The 15223-nt window shown below is 51.3% G+C and overlaps 1 protein-coding gene across 1 annotated transcript in view; it reads left to right on the forward strand.

Annotated features, from left to right (window-relative positions):
• The window catches only part of YY1 (YY1 transcription factor), a 43525-nt gene extending 36626 nt beyond the window's left edge, over positions 1 to 6899 (forward strand). The window contains exons 4-5 of the mRNA XM_034938130.3: positions 618 to 776; positions 1546 to 6899. Of these exons, the coding sequence (XP_034794021.1) occupies positions 618 to 776; positions 1546 to 1728 (342 nt within the window). The 3' untranslated portion in view covers positions 1729 to 6899. The remainder of the gene's footprint in view (positions 1 to 617; positions 777 to 1545) is intronic.
• Positions 6900 to 15223: the final 8324 nt, after the last annotated feature.

A 15223-nucleotide genomic window follows, 5' to 3' on the forward strand; every position in this document is an offset into this window, starting at 1 on the left:
CCCTGCACTGGTATCAATTTGCCTGCTTCTTCCTTTTCCTAGTGTCTCACAAAATAAATTTCTTCTGTAGTTGCCATTCCTTGGAGACCCTCTTGCTTCTTTCTCTGTCAAGAAGGGGAAAGAGGCAAAGAGAGAAGAGGGAACAGTAGGCGATGGAGAATGACAGTCCATTGTTGCAGCACAGAATATGGGGCCACCAAAGGTAGTGGTGGACTACCGTCATTTTAACTCCATTTGCTTAGCAGTGCTTCTGTTACTTCATTTTGGGGGACATAGTCGGGTGAGGTGGCTGTGGTAGAGCTGGAAGCCAGGGTGTTGGGTTCTATTCCCAGTTTGGCTACTACTAGTAGTGTGACCTTGGGCAAGTCTACTTAAAGACATCTCTAAGCCTCAGTTTCCTCATCTGTAAAACTAGGGTTTGCATTAAATGATGACTTTTTCAGCTGTCTGTTTTTTGTCTTAAATGATATTAATGTTCTACCGTAATACTAAGTAAAATTAAAATGGGGGGTTGGGGAGGTGGTTTTGTTTTAATATGTCAGTAAAGGCTGTTAAATGGTTGAATCCTTTCTAACAGTTTGCAATGTGAACTTCTAAGCTGCTTTCTCTGTTTTAAGGGCTGCACAAAGATGTTCAGGGATAACTCGGCCATGAGAAAACATCTGCACACCCACGGTCCCAGAGTCCACGTCTGTGCAGAATGTGGCAAAGCTTTTGTTGAGAGTTCAAAACTAAAACGACACCAACTGGTTCATACTGGAGAGAAGCCCTTTCAGGTAGAGCCAGTTCCCTCTCTTCCCCACACTGCCTTGCCTGTCTGAACACTGCAAGTGTAGGTGGTGTGGTGATGAGGCAGGAGGCGCCAGCCCAGAGACTCAGGGTCTTATTACTCCTTGGTGAGAAACAAAACTTCTCCTGGGGAGTCGCTTAGAAGGGTTGCCGGGGCTCTGGACATCCTTGTCTATACTCTGTGGTACTGGGTACGCAATGTATTGGTGTTGATGGAGTACACTTTATGGCAGGAGGAGAACAGGATTGAAGAGCATACCTAAAACTCAATTTCTACTTCATTCATTACAGGATTGAAGTAATTTATTTTTGGTAGTTAATAGTATAATTACTAACTGATAAAGTTTCTAGAGTGTAAGTATAGGTAATACTTTAGCCCATAAATAAGTGAAAGAACTAGCAGTGCAGCTAGTAAATCTAACATGGTTCTTTTTTGACAACTGACACCAGAACCCTTAATCATTTGTATTTTACTGTTGGAAATGTTTACAGCAGCACTAGGACTCTAGCCTGCATTTAGGAAGACTTGCCATTTTGCCAAGTGTTTTAAACAGTTCGTGAGGGCTCTCCTTGGGTTTTCGGGGTTGTCCAACCTGCCTGCTGATTCTAGACTATATCCACAAAGTTCACCCAGGGCAGGAATGAAAAGTGTTTGGTAAAATAAATATGCTGTTCTCTAGCAAAGCAGTGAGCTCCTGACTCCCAGGGTCTGGTCAGAGTTGCTGAGTGGGTTGATCTCTGGTCTTTCCTTGACAGTGCACGTTCGAAGGCTGTGGGAAACGCTTTTCACTGGACTTCAATTTGCGCACACACGTGCGAATCCATACCGGAGACAGGCCCTATGTGTGCCCCTTCGATGGTTGTAATAAGAAGTTTGCTCAGTCAACTAACCTGAAATCTCACATCTTAACACATGCTAAGGCCAAAAACAACCAGTGAAAAGAAGAGAGAAGACCCTTCTCGACCACGGGAAGCATCTTCCAGAAGTGTGATTGGGAATAAATATGCCTCTCCTTTGTATATTATTTCTAGGAAGAATTTTAAAAATGAATCCTACACACCTAAGGGACATGTTTTGATAAAGTAGTAAAAATTAAAAAAAAAAACTTTACTAAGATGACATTGCTAAGATGCTCTATCTTGCTCTGTAATCTCGTTTCAAAAACACAGTGTTTTTGTAAAGTGTGGTCCCAACAGGAGGACAATTCATGAACTTCGCATCAAAAGACAATTCTTTATACAACAGTGCTAAAAATGGGACTTCTTTTCACATTCTTATAAATATGAAGCTCACCTGTTGCTTACAATTTTTTTAATTTTGTATTTTCCAAGTGTGCATATTGTACACTTTTTTGGGGATATGCTTAGTAATGCTATGTGTGATTTTTCTGGAGGTTGATAACTTTGCTTGCAGTAGATTTTCTTTAAAAGAATGGGCAGTTACATGCATACTTCAAAAGTATTTTCCTGTAAAAAAAAAAAGTTATATAGGTTTTGTTTGCTATCTTAATTTTGGTTGTATTCTTTGATGTTAACACATTTTGTATAATTGTATCGTATAGCTGTATTGAATCATGTAGTATCAAATATTAGATGTGATTTAATAGTGTTAATCAATTTAAACCCATTTTAGTCACTTTTTTTTTCCAAAAAAATACTGCCAGATGCTGATGTTCAGTGTAATTTCTTTGCCTGTTCAGTTACAGAAAGTGGTGCTCAGTTGTAGAATGTATTGTACCTTTTAACACCTGATGTGTACATCCCATGTAACAGAAAGGGCAACAATAAAATAGCAATCCTAAAGCAAGAATATGGCAGAACAAGATCTGTAAGCACAGTCTTATTTTCTTTTGTTGTCCAGAATACTTATAATTCTTGAGCCTCCCAGAAATTGGAAGCTAAATAAAGCAACTCAAGTTTCCTTTATTTTGCACTCAGTTACAGTGATTATTGATGAAAGCGATGCATGGATATTTTAATACTTCCTACATGGCCTGACTTCTGAAAGAGAGTAGGTAACAGGCATCCCGAGTTCAGGAACTACCTCAGAACACCCCAGGCCAGGTTGGTCGTAGGCTGTGATTTTAGCCCCCGGCAAGTGTGAGTGAAGCATCTGTACCACCGCGCAGGCTGAGCGCCTGCGCAGGGTAAGGTGCCACCTGGCAGTGGGGCACACAGAGGGAAGACCAGGCCTGTCCATCAGCCGGCTGCCTTCAGAGGCAGCTCCAGCAGGGCCTTGGCTTGTCTGATAGGAAATGCTTGTGGTCGTTGGTTATTTGGTTTGAGAGCCCTTGTTCCTCCATCTAGTGGAGTCCTTATTAAATGCTAGCAATGTGGCAATTGAGTGCCAGTAGCTTCATTTCATGTTTCTAAATGGACACTGGGTGCAAATCGGCAAGGTGATTAGATTATTAGAAAATTGTGCTCAATGAGTACCTCTCACATTGTAACCTCTTAAATGTACGATTATAATGTTGGATCTTAGGTCAAATAACAGACTTGAGAATACTTTATAAACTGCCATGATACAGCAAAATCTCATTTATTCAAAGTGCAAACATACTGTGTGTCTTTCTGTTTTGTGTATGCTTGACTGCAAGATAAATGACAAACTAGCTAATATCCGAGATTTATTTACAAATGGCCAGGGACCCCATCAGGTGAAACACATAGCCCATTGTCTTAGAGCTTCTCCATCGGTCCTGTACAGGAGGATTGGTGACCTACTAACAGTGACCCTGTGGCTCTGTGGAATTTTGAAGTGCCTTTTGTGAATCATGAATGAAACATTTAACTTGAGACCCTTGAAAAAATTCATCCAGAATCTGTTACCCCTTGGGTAGTTTGATGGAACTGAGTTAAGCAGAAGACCCCAGCTGTTTTCTGGGTAAGCCAGGCTTTGCTGTATCTGGCAGTCAGGAGAGAGGTCAGCCCATGGTGGAGGTCTTCAGTGCCGAGGGCTCGGATGAGAACGTGTAGTTCTTTGACTTGGACCTGGGCAGCGTCTTCTATGGATGCCTGCCTTGTGAGCACCCACACCTTCCCTCCCCACTGTCGGGTTGAGTAGCCCCAGCGTGGCTGTGTTAGGAGTCCTTTGCCCAACATTGTGCTGCACTGGAGCCTGGCCCTGGCACTGTCCTCAGGACCCTGCCCAAGGGCCCACCGCAGAGCACACCTATGCTATGGGGAGCCCTGCTGGCAGCCCCGAGAGCCATGCCATGGCCTGCAGGAGCCAGGCTCCTGTGTGGATGAAGTCCCTCTTCCTCTGTGCCTTGATCCCTTGGTCATCTCTTCCGTCCTTTCCTGTCTCTGAAATAGTCATCACTCCCCTTGACTCTCTGTTCACGTCTTCTCAGTCTGCAGAGTTAACTTCTGTAAGGAGTTTAATCTGGGGTTCCAAGAAAACAAGTTCCTTGTTAACATAGCACTGACTTTGCAACAATAGAAAACTAACAAATGAGCAACAATATAAAGAGTAGAGGTAGTTCTCATTGGGTGTAACTTCAACCCATTCTGCTTGTGGTTAGAATTTATAATTTTGCTAACGATGTAATTTACTAAGGTTTGAAATGGTGTTCTAACAGTGAGTCCATTGTCTTGAGGATTAATCTGATTTATAAGTAATACTGATAGACATATTTTCGTACATCTGAGCAGAAATAAATGCATGTTTCTAGCATATGTAATATAAAAACTCCAGAGGATAAGTTTACACTTAACAAGATGTTGTTTTCTATTTTTGAATTTCTTATTATTTCCCCCTTTTTGGTAGTGGGGTTGAGAGGGGGAGCATACTATTTGTATAAAGAACTGTCACCCCAGAGTGACATTTATTTTCCAAGATGACCCTGAACTCATGCTGTTGGTTTCATATGGTGTTTGTGTGCTTTGCCTAGATTCAAGGCCTGAGGATTTGAGGAAAATCGGGATTTTTTTTTTCCTATTTGGTTTTCATGTAAAAGTTCTAAATGTCACTTATTTTGCTAAATAAGACCCTTTCACAGGATAGTGTGCACAATACCTATCCGTGTTTCCAAGCAGAGTTCAAGTTCATGTCTTCACAAGTAGATGAGAGTCACTTCCAGTTGGGGGAAGCCCGCCTGAGCAGTGTTTTGAGAGTGCGTACATTGGAGAACTGCCCCACGTCCGTTTGCACTCTGCCTTGCAAAACTTACTGTGGAGACGTGCCCCAGACTGGTCTCAGACCAGAGTTTGTGGCACAGGAAAACCTGGCCCCCTAAAAGAAGTTTTGGAATTGGAAACCTGATAATTTCCGGAGGCTGAGGCAGGAGAATGGCGTGAACCCGGGAGGCGGAGCTTGCAGTGAGCCGAGATCGCACCACTGCACTCCAGCCTGGGTGACAGAGCAAGACTCCGTCTCCAAAAAAAAAAAAAGGAAACCTGATAATTCTACTCACCTCCCACCGCCTCCCCCCCCCCCCACTATAGGCAGAGAGAGTTGATCACTTCCAGGGTCTCTGACTTCTGTGACCTGGAAATCAGCCTGGCTTGGGAAATTCATGTTGTTGATCTTTAATTATTTAATTATTCTTTAATAATCCTTCTATTTTCTTGACATCTGACCCCCAGCAAGAGTAAGGATCCCAGAGGTCAAAACAGTGGTGAGAGCCAAGCTGCTCACAGACACCCACTTGATGCCACAGCCATGCCATGAGGCTTCCTCCCAGCTGCTCTGCTGGCTTGCTGAAGCCAGCTCTGAGTCACAGGGTTGCCTTGGACCCTCGGCTGTAGGGGGCACCTGTCTGGCTCCGGGCCCTTTGTCCTGGATACACTGACAGTAATGTGAGCGCAGCACTTCAGAGTTCAGGCCCAGCAGGTCCTGGCAAGTGCATTCCACCTGAACTTTTAACCCAAGCGGTGGGGAAGGAAGCCAAAACTCCAAGCTGCACTTTCTTGGGGTTCTGGCCATGCACTTCTTAGCCTTCTCTCTGACTTTACAGGACAAAAGGTACCCCACGCCTTCAGAATCATGCTTACCTGCACGGCAGCATCTGACTGGATGGCTGGCTAGGTCTCATCCACCCCAAATTACTGACCCTTGATTTATGTTGTTACTGCTCAGGTTATGCTCAGATGCCCTGGTTGCCTGAAGATGGTTTAAGTGCAGGCCCTTCAGACAAGTCACGTCAGGCAAGAGAGGGCTGGCCTCTAACCCACAAGAGGGCAGATTTGTGGCCAAGAGGCTTCCTGGCATCCACCCCCAGGCCCAAGGGATCAGTGTGGTGCCAGAGAGGATCTTTAAGCTGGGACTGTACTGAGGCTTGATGGGAAGTATGGGCAGCATGTACTTGACACGTTATCACCCAGTCCCCTTGTAAAATCTGGAACGGAGCGTTTAAGCTGAGCGTTAGCATCAGGTCAGCAGGCAAAGCAAACCTCCCACAAACTGGGTGCCGTAAGGCGGGAGGTGACACAGGGAGAGCTTCGTCCTGGCCGAGCAGGCACCCAGCCCCATGTCCCCCGCCAGCATTCTGGATGTCAGAGGAGGGTGCGTGTGATGGCGTCACATTCATCTGAAGCACACTGATTGTTTTTCCACAAGGTGGCAAGTTTGATCAAATTGACCGCTTTTCATGAGACACCCAGATGCTGTAAAAAAAAAAAAAAAAACAGCACTGGGATGTGTTGAGGAGGGGGCAGTTTGCTGTGCTCTGTTCTGTCTGCTGCTCTCTCTGGGGGCCGCACAATGTCCGCACACATCACGGAGGGGAGAAAGGCATCAGTACCAAACGGAACAACCTCTTTTTTCTACAATGTCCATACCCGGACATGTGAGGCTCTATTATCAACAGGTGGTGAGAAAAATTCTGTTTTTATTCACTTTCTGGTAACTTCTGTAGGCCCTGGCTCAAGGACTTAGCATTTCGTCTCATGTACATCTTTTTCTTAAGTGTTCTTTGCCATTTCTGGAATTGTCCTTGGTTTTTCCTTAGCTCATAGGTCATAGATGCAGAAATATAGTATTTAAGGCATCCGCATCCAGCATCAGATGGCTTTGCATCCAGAAAAACATTGATAACTCAGTTTGAAGCACCAAGCATGTGTAATATGGCTCTATACAATATAATAAATGCATAATGTTAAGCTTTTTAATGCCTGTGGTTCTTGTTTGTTCCTCAGTCCTCTAAGCCACTTCTTTAGTGTTTCATTGCACATGAAACCAGGCCATGAGCCCTTCCTGGTCTAAGAGTTGCCTAAACTGCCCGGGGCAGTTCTTGCGTCTTGCTTTCTCACACACAGGAATGGAAACTCCCAGGATTTGGTCTCACACCAGCAAGAAATGCTTCTGTAACCTTTCAGCTCCAAGGTGGGCTCAGGAGCAAGAGGGCGTTTTAAAGAGAGCCTCACCCACTGTTCAGAAAGCACAGCCCAGTGAAATGCCCACGCAGCCAGACCTATGAGCCCATGTCAGCCCTGGAAGCTCCAGAGCTAACTGGGATGGACTCGGAAGAACTTGACCAAATACACTGAGAGCTACTTAGGATTTAGCCAAAAGCAAAATGCAGAGCAGAGCTTCCTCCCTCCGGTTGGGGCCTTGGTGTCTGATGTTCTGCAGAGCAAGGTTCAGAGTGAGGCGTGAAGTTCATTATTACTTGAATACATGTGACTTTCCCTTTTTGCTAGTGACAGAAGGGGCTGCCGACAGAATGCTACTGAGGTGGCAATTCGCAGGCCTGTGCAAGCCCAGAACTGCTGAGTGAAGGCCCTAAGTAGGGCTGAGCTGAGCAAGACAGGGTGGAAAACCTGTAGATTTTACATGGGAAGGAACTAAAGCTTTGGAATTGCTTTTTTTTTTTTTTTTTTAGATGGAGTATTGCTGTGTCTCCCAGGCTGGAGTGCAGTGGCGCGCAATCTCAGCTCACTGCAACCTCTGCCTCCCGGGTTCAAGCGATTCTCCTGCCTCAGCCTCCTGAATAGCAGGAGGTTGTGTGCGCCACCATGCCCGGCTAATTTTGTATTTTTAGTAGAGACGGGGGTTTCACTATGTTGGCCAGGCTGGTGTTAAACTTCTGACCTCACAATCCACTCGCCTCAGCCTCCCAAAGTGCTGGGATTTCAGGCGTGAACCACCGTGCCTGGCCTGGAATTGCTTTCTTTAGAAACCCCTAGATACAGATGAAACCAGCATCTCTCCTTTATACTTGCCGGTGTCTCTGCCTGGCTATAATTTTTTATTTTATTTATTTATTTATTTATTTATTTATTTTTTGGTAAGAGACAGGGTCTTGCTATCACCTAGGCCGGAGTGCAGTGGCACGACCATAGCTCACTGCTGCCTTGAATTCCTGGACTCCAGTGGTCCTCCTGCCTTGGCCTCCCGAGTAGCTACGATTACCGTGAGCCACCATGCGCAGCCCATAACATTTGTTGAGAACACATATGTACCCAGTGGCCTCCTCCAAACCACCCTTTGATGAACTAGCTAGCAATATCACCATGCTGTAAGAGAGGAACAGGCTCAGATTTATTTGCAAAGTCCAGGCAGCCAGAATTCAAAGCCCAAGCCTGCCTGGCTTCCAAGGTACTCTGCTTGCCACTGGCTCCTTAGCTTGAATTCTCCAGTCCCCTTTCAAAAAAGCCCTGGCCCTTGTTTATGGAGCAGTGCATCGGCCTCCCCGGTGTGCGGCCCTTTCTGTTCTGGCGCAGTGGTGCCTCCTGGCCTTGGAAGGGTCCTCAGGGCTCCCCGACTGCCCGCCATTGTGACCGTTCCCCTCGGTCCCTGCTGACCTCCCCACACTGGGCCTTTCTGCTAACAGGGTCTCTCAGCACGTGATTTGAACTGCAGCGGTTCCCCACTTCCTACCGAAAAATCCAGTCCCGCCGACCCTCAGAGCCCAGTCCTAGCTTTATCTCATTTTTCAGCCTTTCCTAATAGATCACCTCTTGTCCTTTCCCTCCCCTCCCTCTTGGAGTTTTCGTTTCCAAAGCTTACCTCTCCACCTCCAGGGGCACTGATACGATCAATGCAATTATGTGCCAGGCCCTGTTTTAGGCAGGAATGGCACTGCCCTACTGGCACTGGCATGACATCTGGAGGAAGGAGGATAAGGCTGTGATAAATAGGGGCTAGGGGCCGGACGCGGTGGCTCATGCCTGTAATCCCAGCACTTCTGGAGGCCGAGGCGGGCAGATCACCTGAGGTCGGGAGTTTGAGACGAGCCTGACCAAAATGGAGAAACCTCCTGCCTACTAAAAATACAAAATCAGCCGGGCGTGGTGGCGCATGCCTCTAATCCCAGCTACTCGGGAGGCTGAGGCAGGAGAATCGCTTGGACCTGGGAGGTGGAGGTTGCTGTGAGCCGAGATCGCGCCACTGCACTCTAGCCTGGCGACAGAGCGAGACTCCGTCTAAAAAAAGGGGGGGGGGGTGGCTAGGGAGGGAGACGAGGCAGGACGGGGTCTGAGCACGCCCCTCAGGTGTTTGCATGGCTTCTTCTTGGCCTGCCACGTGCGTCTGTACCGGACCCTAGGAATATCCCGGGAGCTGGTGGCCAGCCCTAGCCCCTGCCCGCCTGGCCTTTGGCCAGCACTTAGCGCGGGCAGCCCTGCCCGCCCCCAGACCCTTCTGGGGACTTGGGCCGCGCCTTTGCCCCAGCCCTTCCCTGCCACCCTGCAGTGCTCCAGGGCCTGTCCCCCACGCTGCTCTGGCGGGCGGCCCCGGGGGCTTCTAGACCTGCGCCTGGGCCCCCACCCGCAGGGTGCGCCGCCGCCGCCGGCCGCAGGAGGGCACTGTGCCAGCGGGCCCCGGGGCTGGGCCGCGTCCGCTGTGGGGAGGGGCTGCGCGTGCGCAGCGCGGAGCGGCCCGGACCTCGCGGGGACCCGAGGCGCGGTGGGGGCTGTCCAGAATCCCTGAGTGTGGGGTCCCCGCGAGCCGCCGCCGCTTACGAGCGTCCCCCGCGCGGAGTGAGCCCAGGGCCACGGGGGCGCGGAGATTCGGAGCCCGAGAGACGCGGAAGGAGGCTGCGTGCACCCCACCTGCCCGAGGCCTCGGGCGGAGGAGACTCCCGCCGCCAGGGCCACAGGGACACGGGGCAGGGCGGTGCGGCGGCGACGCCCGAGGAGGGAGGGGCCACATACCAGGGGGCCCCAGCTAAGCAAGGCCCTGGGACGCGCCCCCTTCCCCCCGGTGGAGCAGCGCCCCCTGGAGGGCGGGGTGGGAGAGGCTGCGGTCCTGGGATTAGGGGGCGGGCCCGGGAAGCGGGGAGACAGGGCCTTGGGGTGCCGGCCCAAAGGGACGTCCTGGAGCCCTCCAAGCTGGGGATGCTTTTCCTCTCCCCACGGAGAGCTCCACCACGGGCGTGGCGGGGGCTCCTACCATCACCTTGCCTGTAGGTTCTGGAGCCACTCCGGCCGCCCCAGCCCCTCTCCAGCCCATCACTGCTTCACCCTCTGCCCCCAAGCGTGTTCTGGCCTCACAGTGTGCATTCTGTCTTCCCTGGCCCGTCTCTGTATTGCCTGGCAGAACCCAACCTGGCCCTGTACTCAGCAGCCTTTGCTCTCACCCATTCATTCACTCATTCATTCAGCATGCTGACTTTGCACCCCTGGCCCTCATGGAGCTAAGGTAGAGGTTGGGGAGATGATAAACAAGAAACCGGCCAGTACTGTCACCACACCAAACAGAGCCCACCATGTTCCCCTGTGTCTGCTCTTTGTCCTGTGTCCTCACCATCCCCGAGGATATTCAAGCCAGATTTGAACTTACTCATTCACCCAAACTTTGTGGGACATCATTACAGCTGGCGTGGTGTTGGCTGGCCTGGCAGAGCATGGCTGGGGGGGGGGGTGTTGCTTGCAGAGGGGCGCTGGTGGGGGGGTCTGGCATTCCCCACGATCCTGGGGGAGGTCAAGTCGGAGGAGAGCAAGGCTGAGCAAGGAGCCCCTGGGGCACAGGCCCATTCCCCTCAGCCTCCGCCCTATCTCTGCTGTGCCCTGATCAAGGTGGACACTGGCCCCACCGCCTTTCCCAGTTCCCTGGGAAGTGGCCCCTGGACCCAGCAATGCATCTGCCTCTCCGTGGGTAGGTGGGTACCATGAGGTCAGGGGTGTGTAAGAAGCAGCAAGGAAGCTGAGACCTAGGAGCATGGGACCTGGACCCTTGCCCTGGCCAGGCCCCCTCTGGTTCTTGCATTGCCGCTCCAGGGTTGCCCGCCCCAGCTGATCCTGCTGAAGGGCAAAGGATGGGCTGACTGGCTCCTGGTGCTGGCTCCAGCACCAACTAGCTGTGTGGCCTTGGACAGGGACCCTCCCCAACTGGTACCCTGCACTGCAAAATGGGGGTGCCAGCACCGACCTTGTATGGCTGTTGGGAGAATGAAGGGATGGGTGTGCATAGGGCTGAGCCATCCCTACAGTCACAAGAACCCACCCAGCACAAGGAGGGCTGGTGAAGGTCCCAGGTCAGTGTGGCCTCACGGGTGCTTTTTATGAGAAATGACTCACTAAAGGCCCAGGCCAGTGATGAGAAGGGCACAAGGAGGCTTATGCTCCATTCACTCCAGGCACCTGATGTCCAAAGGGATCAAAAGAAAAGGGAAGGGGAAGTCTGTGTGTGAAGCCAGTGTGGGCTCTGAGATTGGAAAAACAGTTTATCAGATTTGGACTCCCCAAACTGCCACTGCTTTGCCTGAACTCTGCACCAAGGACCTGACCACCAGCCCTCACGGGGCCTGTCCCCTTCTCTCTGCCCTTCCACGCTTTAAGCCTCCCTCCCCCTTTCCCACCCCAGAGACAAATGCCTTGGCAGTGCCGTTTCATAGCCCTTTCCCTTAAGGGGTCAAGGAAGGAGCCATAAACTCCAGATCCCTGTGGAGTTCAGACTCTAGCTCCTGCCACATAGTTTCGCCTCCCTTGACTGCACCCTCAACACCTCCAAGGGCTTCTTCTGCCGTTTATTCCCCAGTGGTCTCGCCCACCTGCCACTGGAGCACCATCCCCCCCCCATTCCTGGCCTCAAGAGGTCCTCTGGCTTGGACTCCCTCATGGCCTCTGCCCCCCACCCTGGCCTGCCTCTTATTGCCTCCTAACCTCCTGTGGGGTCTTCAAAACATAAATTGGATCCTGTCACTCCCCTGGGTAAAACCTGCTCACAGCTGCTGATGCAACGAAATAAAGTCAGCTCTGCATGGCGGCTGGTGGTGCATTTGGCTGCAAATGACAGGAATAGTGTGCTGAATGAGAGGGGTGTGACCAGCCTTCCAAGGTCAGGCTGGCTCGGTGGCTCACGGCCGTGGTCTCTCCCACTGCACCTCCAGGCATCCTATTCCCTTTTCAGTGGGAAGCAGAGAGCTAGGTCAGAGACCAGAGGTCAAGGGGTGTGCCACAGTGTGTTTTACCTGTTTCACAGCTTTCTCAGAAGCTGTCAGACATATGGCCAGCTCCGGCCGCAAGACAGTCTGGGAGCCAGGCGCGGTGGCTCATGCCTGTAATCTCAGCATTTTGGGAGGCTGAGGCGGCGGATCACCTGAGGTCAGGAGTTCGAGACCATCCTGGCCAACGTGGTGAAACCCCATCTCTACTAAAAATACAAAAAATTAGCAGGGCGTGGTTGCTGTGCCTATAATCCCAGCTTCTCAGGAGGCTGAGGCAGGAGAATCACTTGAACCTGGGAGGTGGAAGTTGCAGTGAGCCAAGATTGTGCCATTGCACTCCAGCCTGGGCGAAAAGAGTGAAACTCTATCTCAAAAAAAAAAAAAAAAAAGACAGTTTGGGAAGCTGTTTTGATTGGACATACTGAAGCCCAGATCAAGTTGAGATTTCAAGAGCAGTTGGCACTTAGGAGGATCTGCCACTGTCCCCAAGGCACTGCCATGTGACCCACCCTGGTGGCCCTCTTAAACGTCTGGCCCTGCTGTCCTCCAGGCCCTGCCTCACCCCCCTCCCCAGCCCCCACCCACCCCTTCCACCTCGGGACCTTGGCTACATCTGCCCTTCCAGCTACAGCCTAGTGGTATCTGTGGCCCCGTCCGCTGCTGCTCTTCCTCTAGGACTCTGCTCAGACGTGTCCCCCAGTTACTCTCCCAAACCTGACTGGAAAAGCAAATCAAGCAAAGTTTATCCAATGAAATATGCCATGCAGCTGTCAGCAGGAAGGAGGACCGTTCAAACACACCAATACAGAGCCCTGTTGAAGGTTGGATTGTGGCCCCAGAAAAATCCGTTCAAGTCCTAACTCCAGGCAACTGAATTTGGCCTGATTTGGAACCTGGTCTCTGCAGATGTTTTTAGTTAAGATGAGGTCATACTACAGTAGGGTGGGCCCTTAATCCCACATGACTGGTGCCCTTAAACAAAGAGAAGACAGGGAGACACAGACACACAGGAGAAGGCGGCAAGAGATGGTGGCAGCGATCGGAGCGATGCACTTGTGAGCCTAGGGAGCCAAGGATTGCCAGCCGCCCCCAGAAGCTTGGAAGAAGCAGGGAACAGTTCATCCCTCAGAGCCCCCAGAAGGAACCAACCCTGCCTGCAGCTGGAGTGTGGCCTTCAGAACTCTCAGAGGACACTTGGCTATTGTTTAGCCACAGTGTGTGGTGTTTTGTTACAGCAGCCCTAGGAGAAGGATGCAATCTCCAGGATCACTGTCAAGGGAAGACAGCAAAGAACAGAACAGTCAGGACCTCGGCCACACTTTGTAGGGGGTGCAGATGTCCCTCCGCCGCTCCATGCTGGCACTTGCCCAAGATGTGTTGGATGCCCTCTGGGAACTGGAGACTGTCCTCGACTCACGAGGAGAGGCTGGCCCCTGGGAGGTGGAAGGTTTTCCTCTTCACTGCACAAGCCTGGGTTCTGGTAGTATTTTTAGTTTTTAGCACCTTCATATATCACTTATTCCAAATAAATTCAAATCAGAGGCTGGGCGCAGTAGCTCACACCTGTAATCCCAGCACTTTGGGAGGCTGAGGCGGGTGGATCACTTGAGGTCAGGAGTTTGAGACCAGCCTGGTCAAGATGGTGAAACCCTGTCTCTAATAAAAATAGAAACATTAGCCAGGTGTGGTGGTGCACGCCTGTAATCCCAGTTACTTGGAGGCTGAGGCAGAAGAATCACTTGAACCCGGGAGGTAGAGGTTGCAGTGAGCTGAGGTTGCACCACTGCACTCCAGCCTGGGCAACAGAGCAAGACTCCATCTCAAAAAAACAAAAAACAAAAGTTCAAATCAGGGAGAAAAGAAAATGTAAAATAAATTCATTAAAAACAACAACTCCACTCCCTGCCTGGCAGATGTGTTGGTCATGTGAGGCCGCTGAACTGGGAAGTGGGAGGGAGCTGGAAGCCCCCCGCCCCTTCACCTTGCTCCTTGCCGTACCACTCCTCACTTCTGAAGGGCTGGCCTGTCTGTGTGCTGTCCCCAGAGGGCAGGCAGCCGTAGGTTTCGTGGAGAAGCCCCAGGGTGAGCAGGGCTCAAATCAGTTCCTGACAAGGGTCACGTTGGGGCCTTTCTAGAGAGTGCAGGTGTGTGGAGAGATCCAGGGTGATGGGGACCACAGCCACGGGCCACACTCAAGCTGCCCTGAGAGATTCAGCCACCCAGGCCTAGAGAGGCAAAGGGGCTGCCAAAGCTGGACATGGAGGAGCTAGGGAAGGGGCCCCTCTCTGTGCCCATGGCCAGGGTGTGTCCCCCACCCCTGGGAGCTTCCCCTGGTTTATTTCAGAGTAAAGAGAAGCGAGAGAGGCCAGGAGACCCCAGGGGTCAACAGCCAGCTTCCTCCCCGCCTCCTGCCTCCCTGTAAAGCCCAACTTCCCAGGCTAGCACTAGGGTTAAACAGGCACAGGAACTGGGGCCCCTCCCCGACTCCCCCTTGTCAGTGGGCAGAGCTTCTTGGCTCAGCACTTGGGAGGGAAAGCCTCCAGGGCTGGTGGCTGCAGAGGCTCAGGATGCCAAGGGCTGACTCCAGGAGGCTGAACAGAACTGCAGGTGAGGTGGGCAGTGAGACCCCCACACCACACCTTTGGCAAAGCTCCAGGATGCCCTCTTCCAGGAAGCCCTCTCTGACCTCCTAGGCTGGGTTAAGTACAGTTGTGCCCAAGTTGCCCGGGTGGCTGAAATGGTCAGCTCCACTCAGACCTCCCCTCTTCCAGGAAGCTGTTTTTGGGACACGCCCTGCCCCTGCTGCCCCGCCCGCCAGTGCCCCTCACCACAGGCCTCTCTCTCTCATTGCTGGGATGATGATAGCAGAGGGGCATCTGCTGAATGGCCAGGCTGCACCAGCGTGTTCACGCCCTTCATTAGCTTGCCTTGCAGATGAGAAAACAGGCTCTCAGATGTATTCGCAACTGCCCAGGTCACATGGCCAAGGCTGCTGTCAGGGTCCAAGGGCACACGCACCCCTGAGCTGGCCCCTTTGACTCCAGGGCAAGGGTGCTGAATGAAGCCCTTTCCTCCACCATATGCAAAGGCAGCCTCGCCAC

The sequence above is a fragment of the Pan paniscus genome, chromosome 15, assembly GCF_029289425.2.
Source record: "Pan paniscus chromosome 15, NHGRI_mPanPan1-v2.0_pri, whole genome shotgun sequence".
Taxonomy (NCBI): Eukaryota; Metazoa; Chordata; class Mammalia; order Primates; family Hominidae; genus Pan; species Pan paniscus.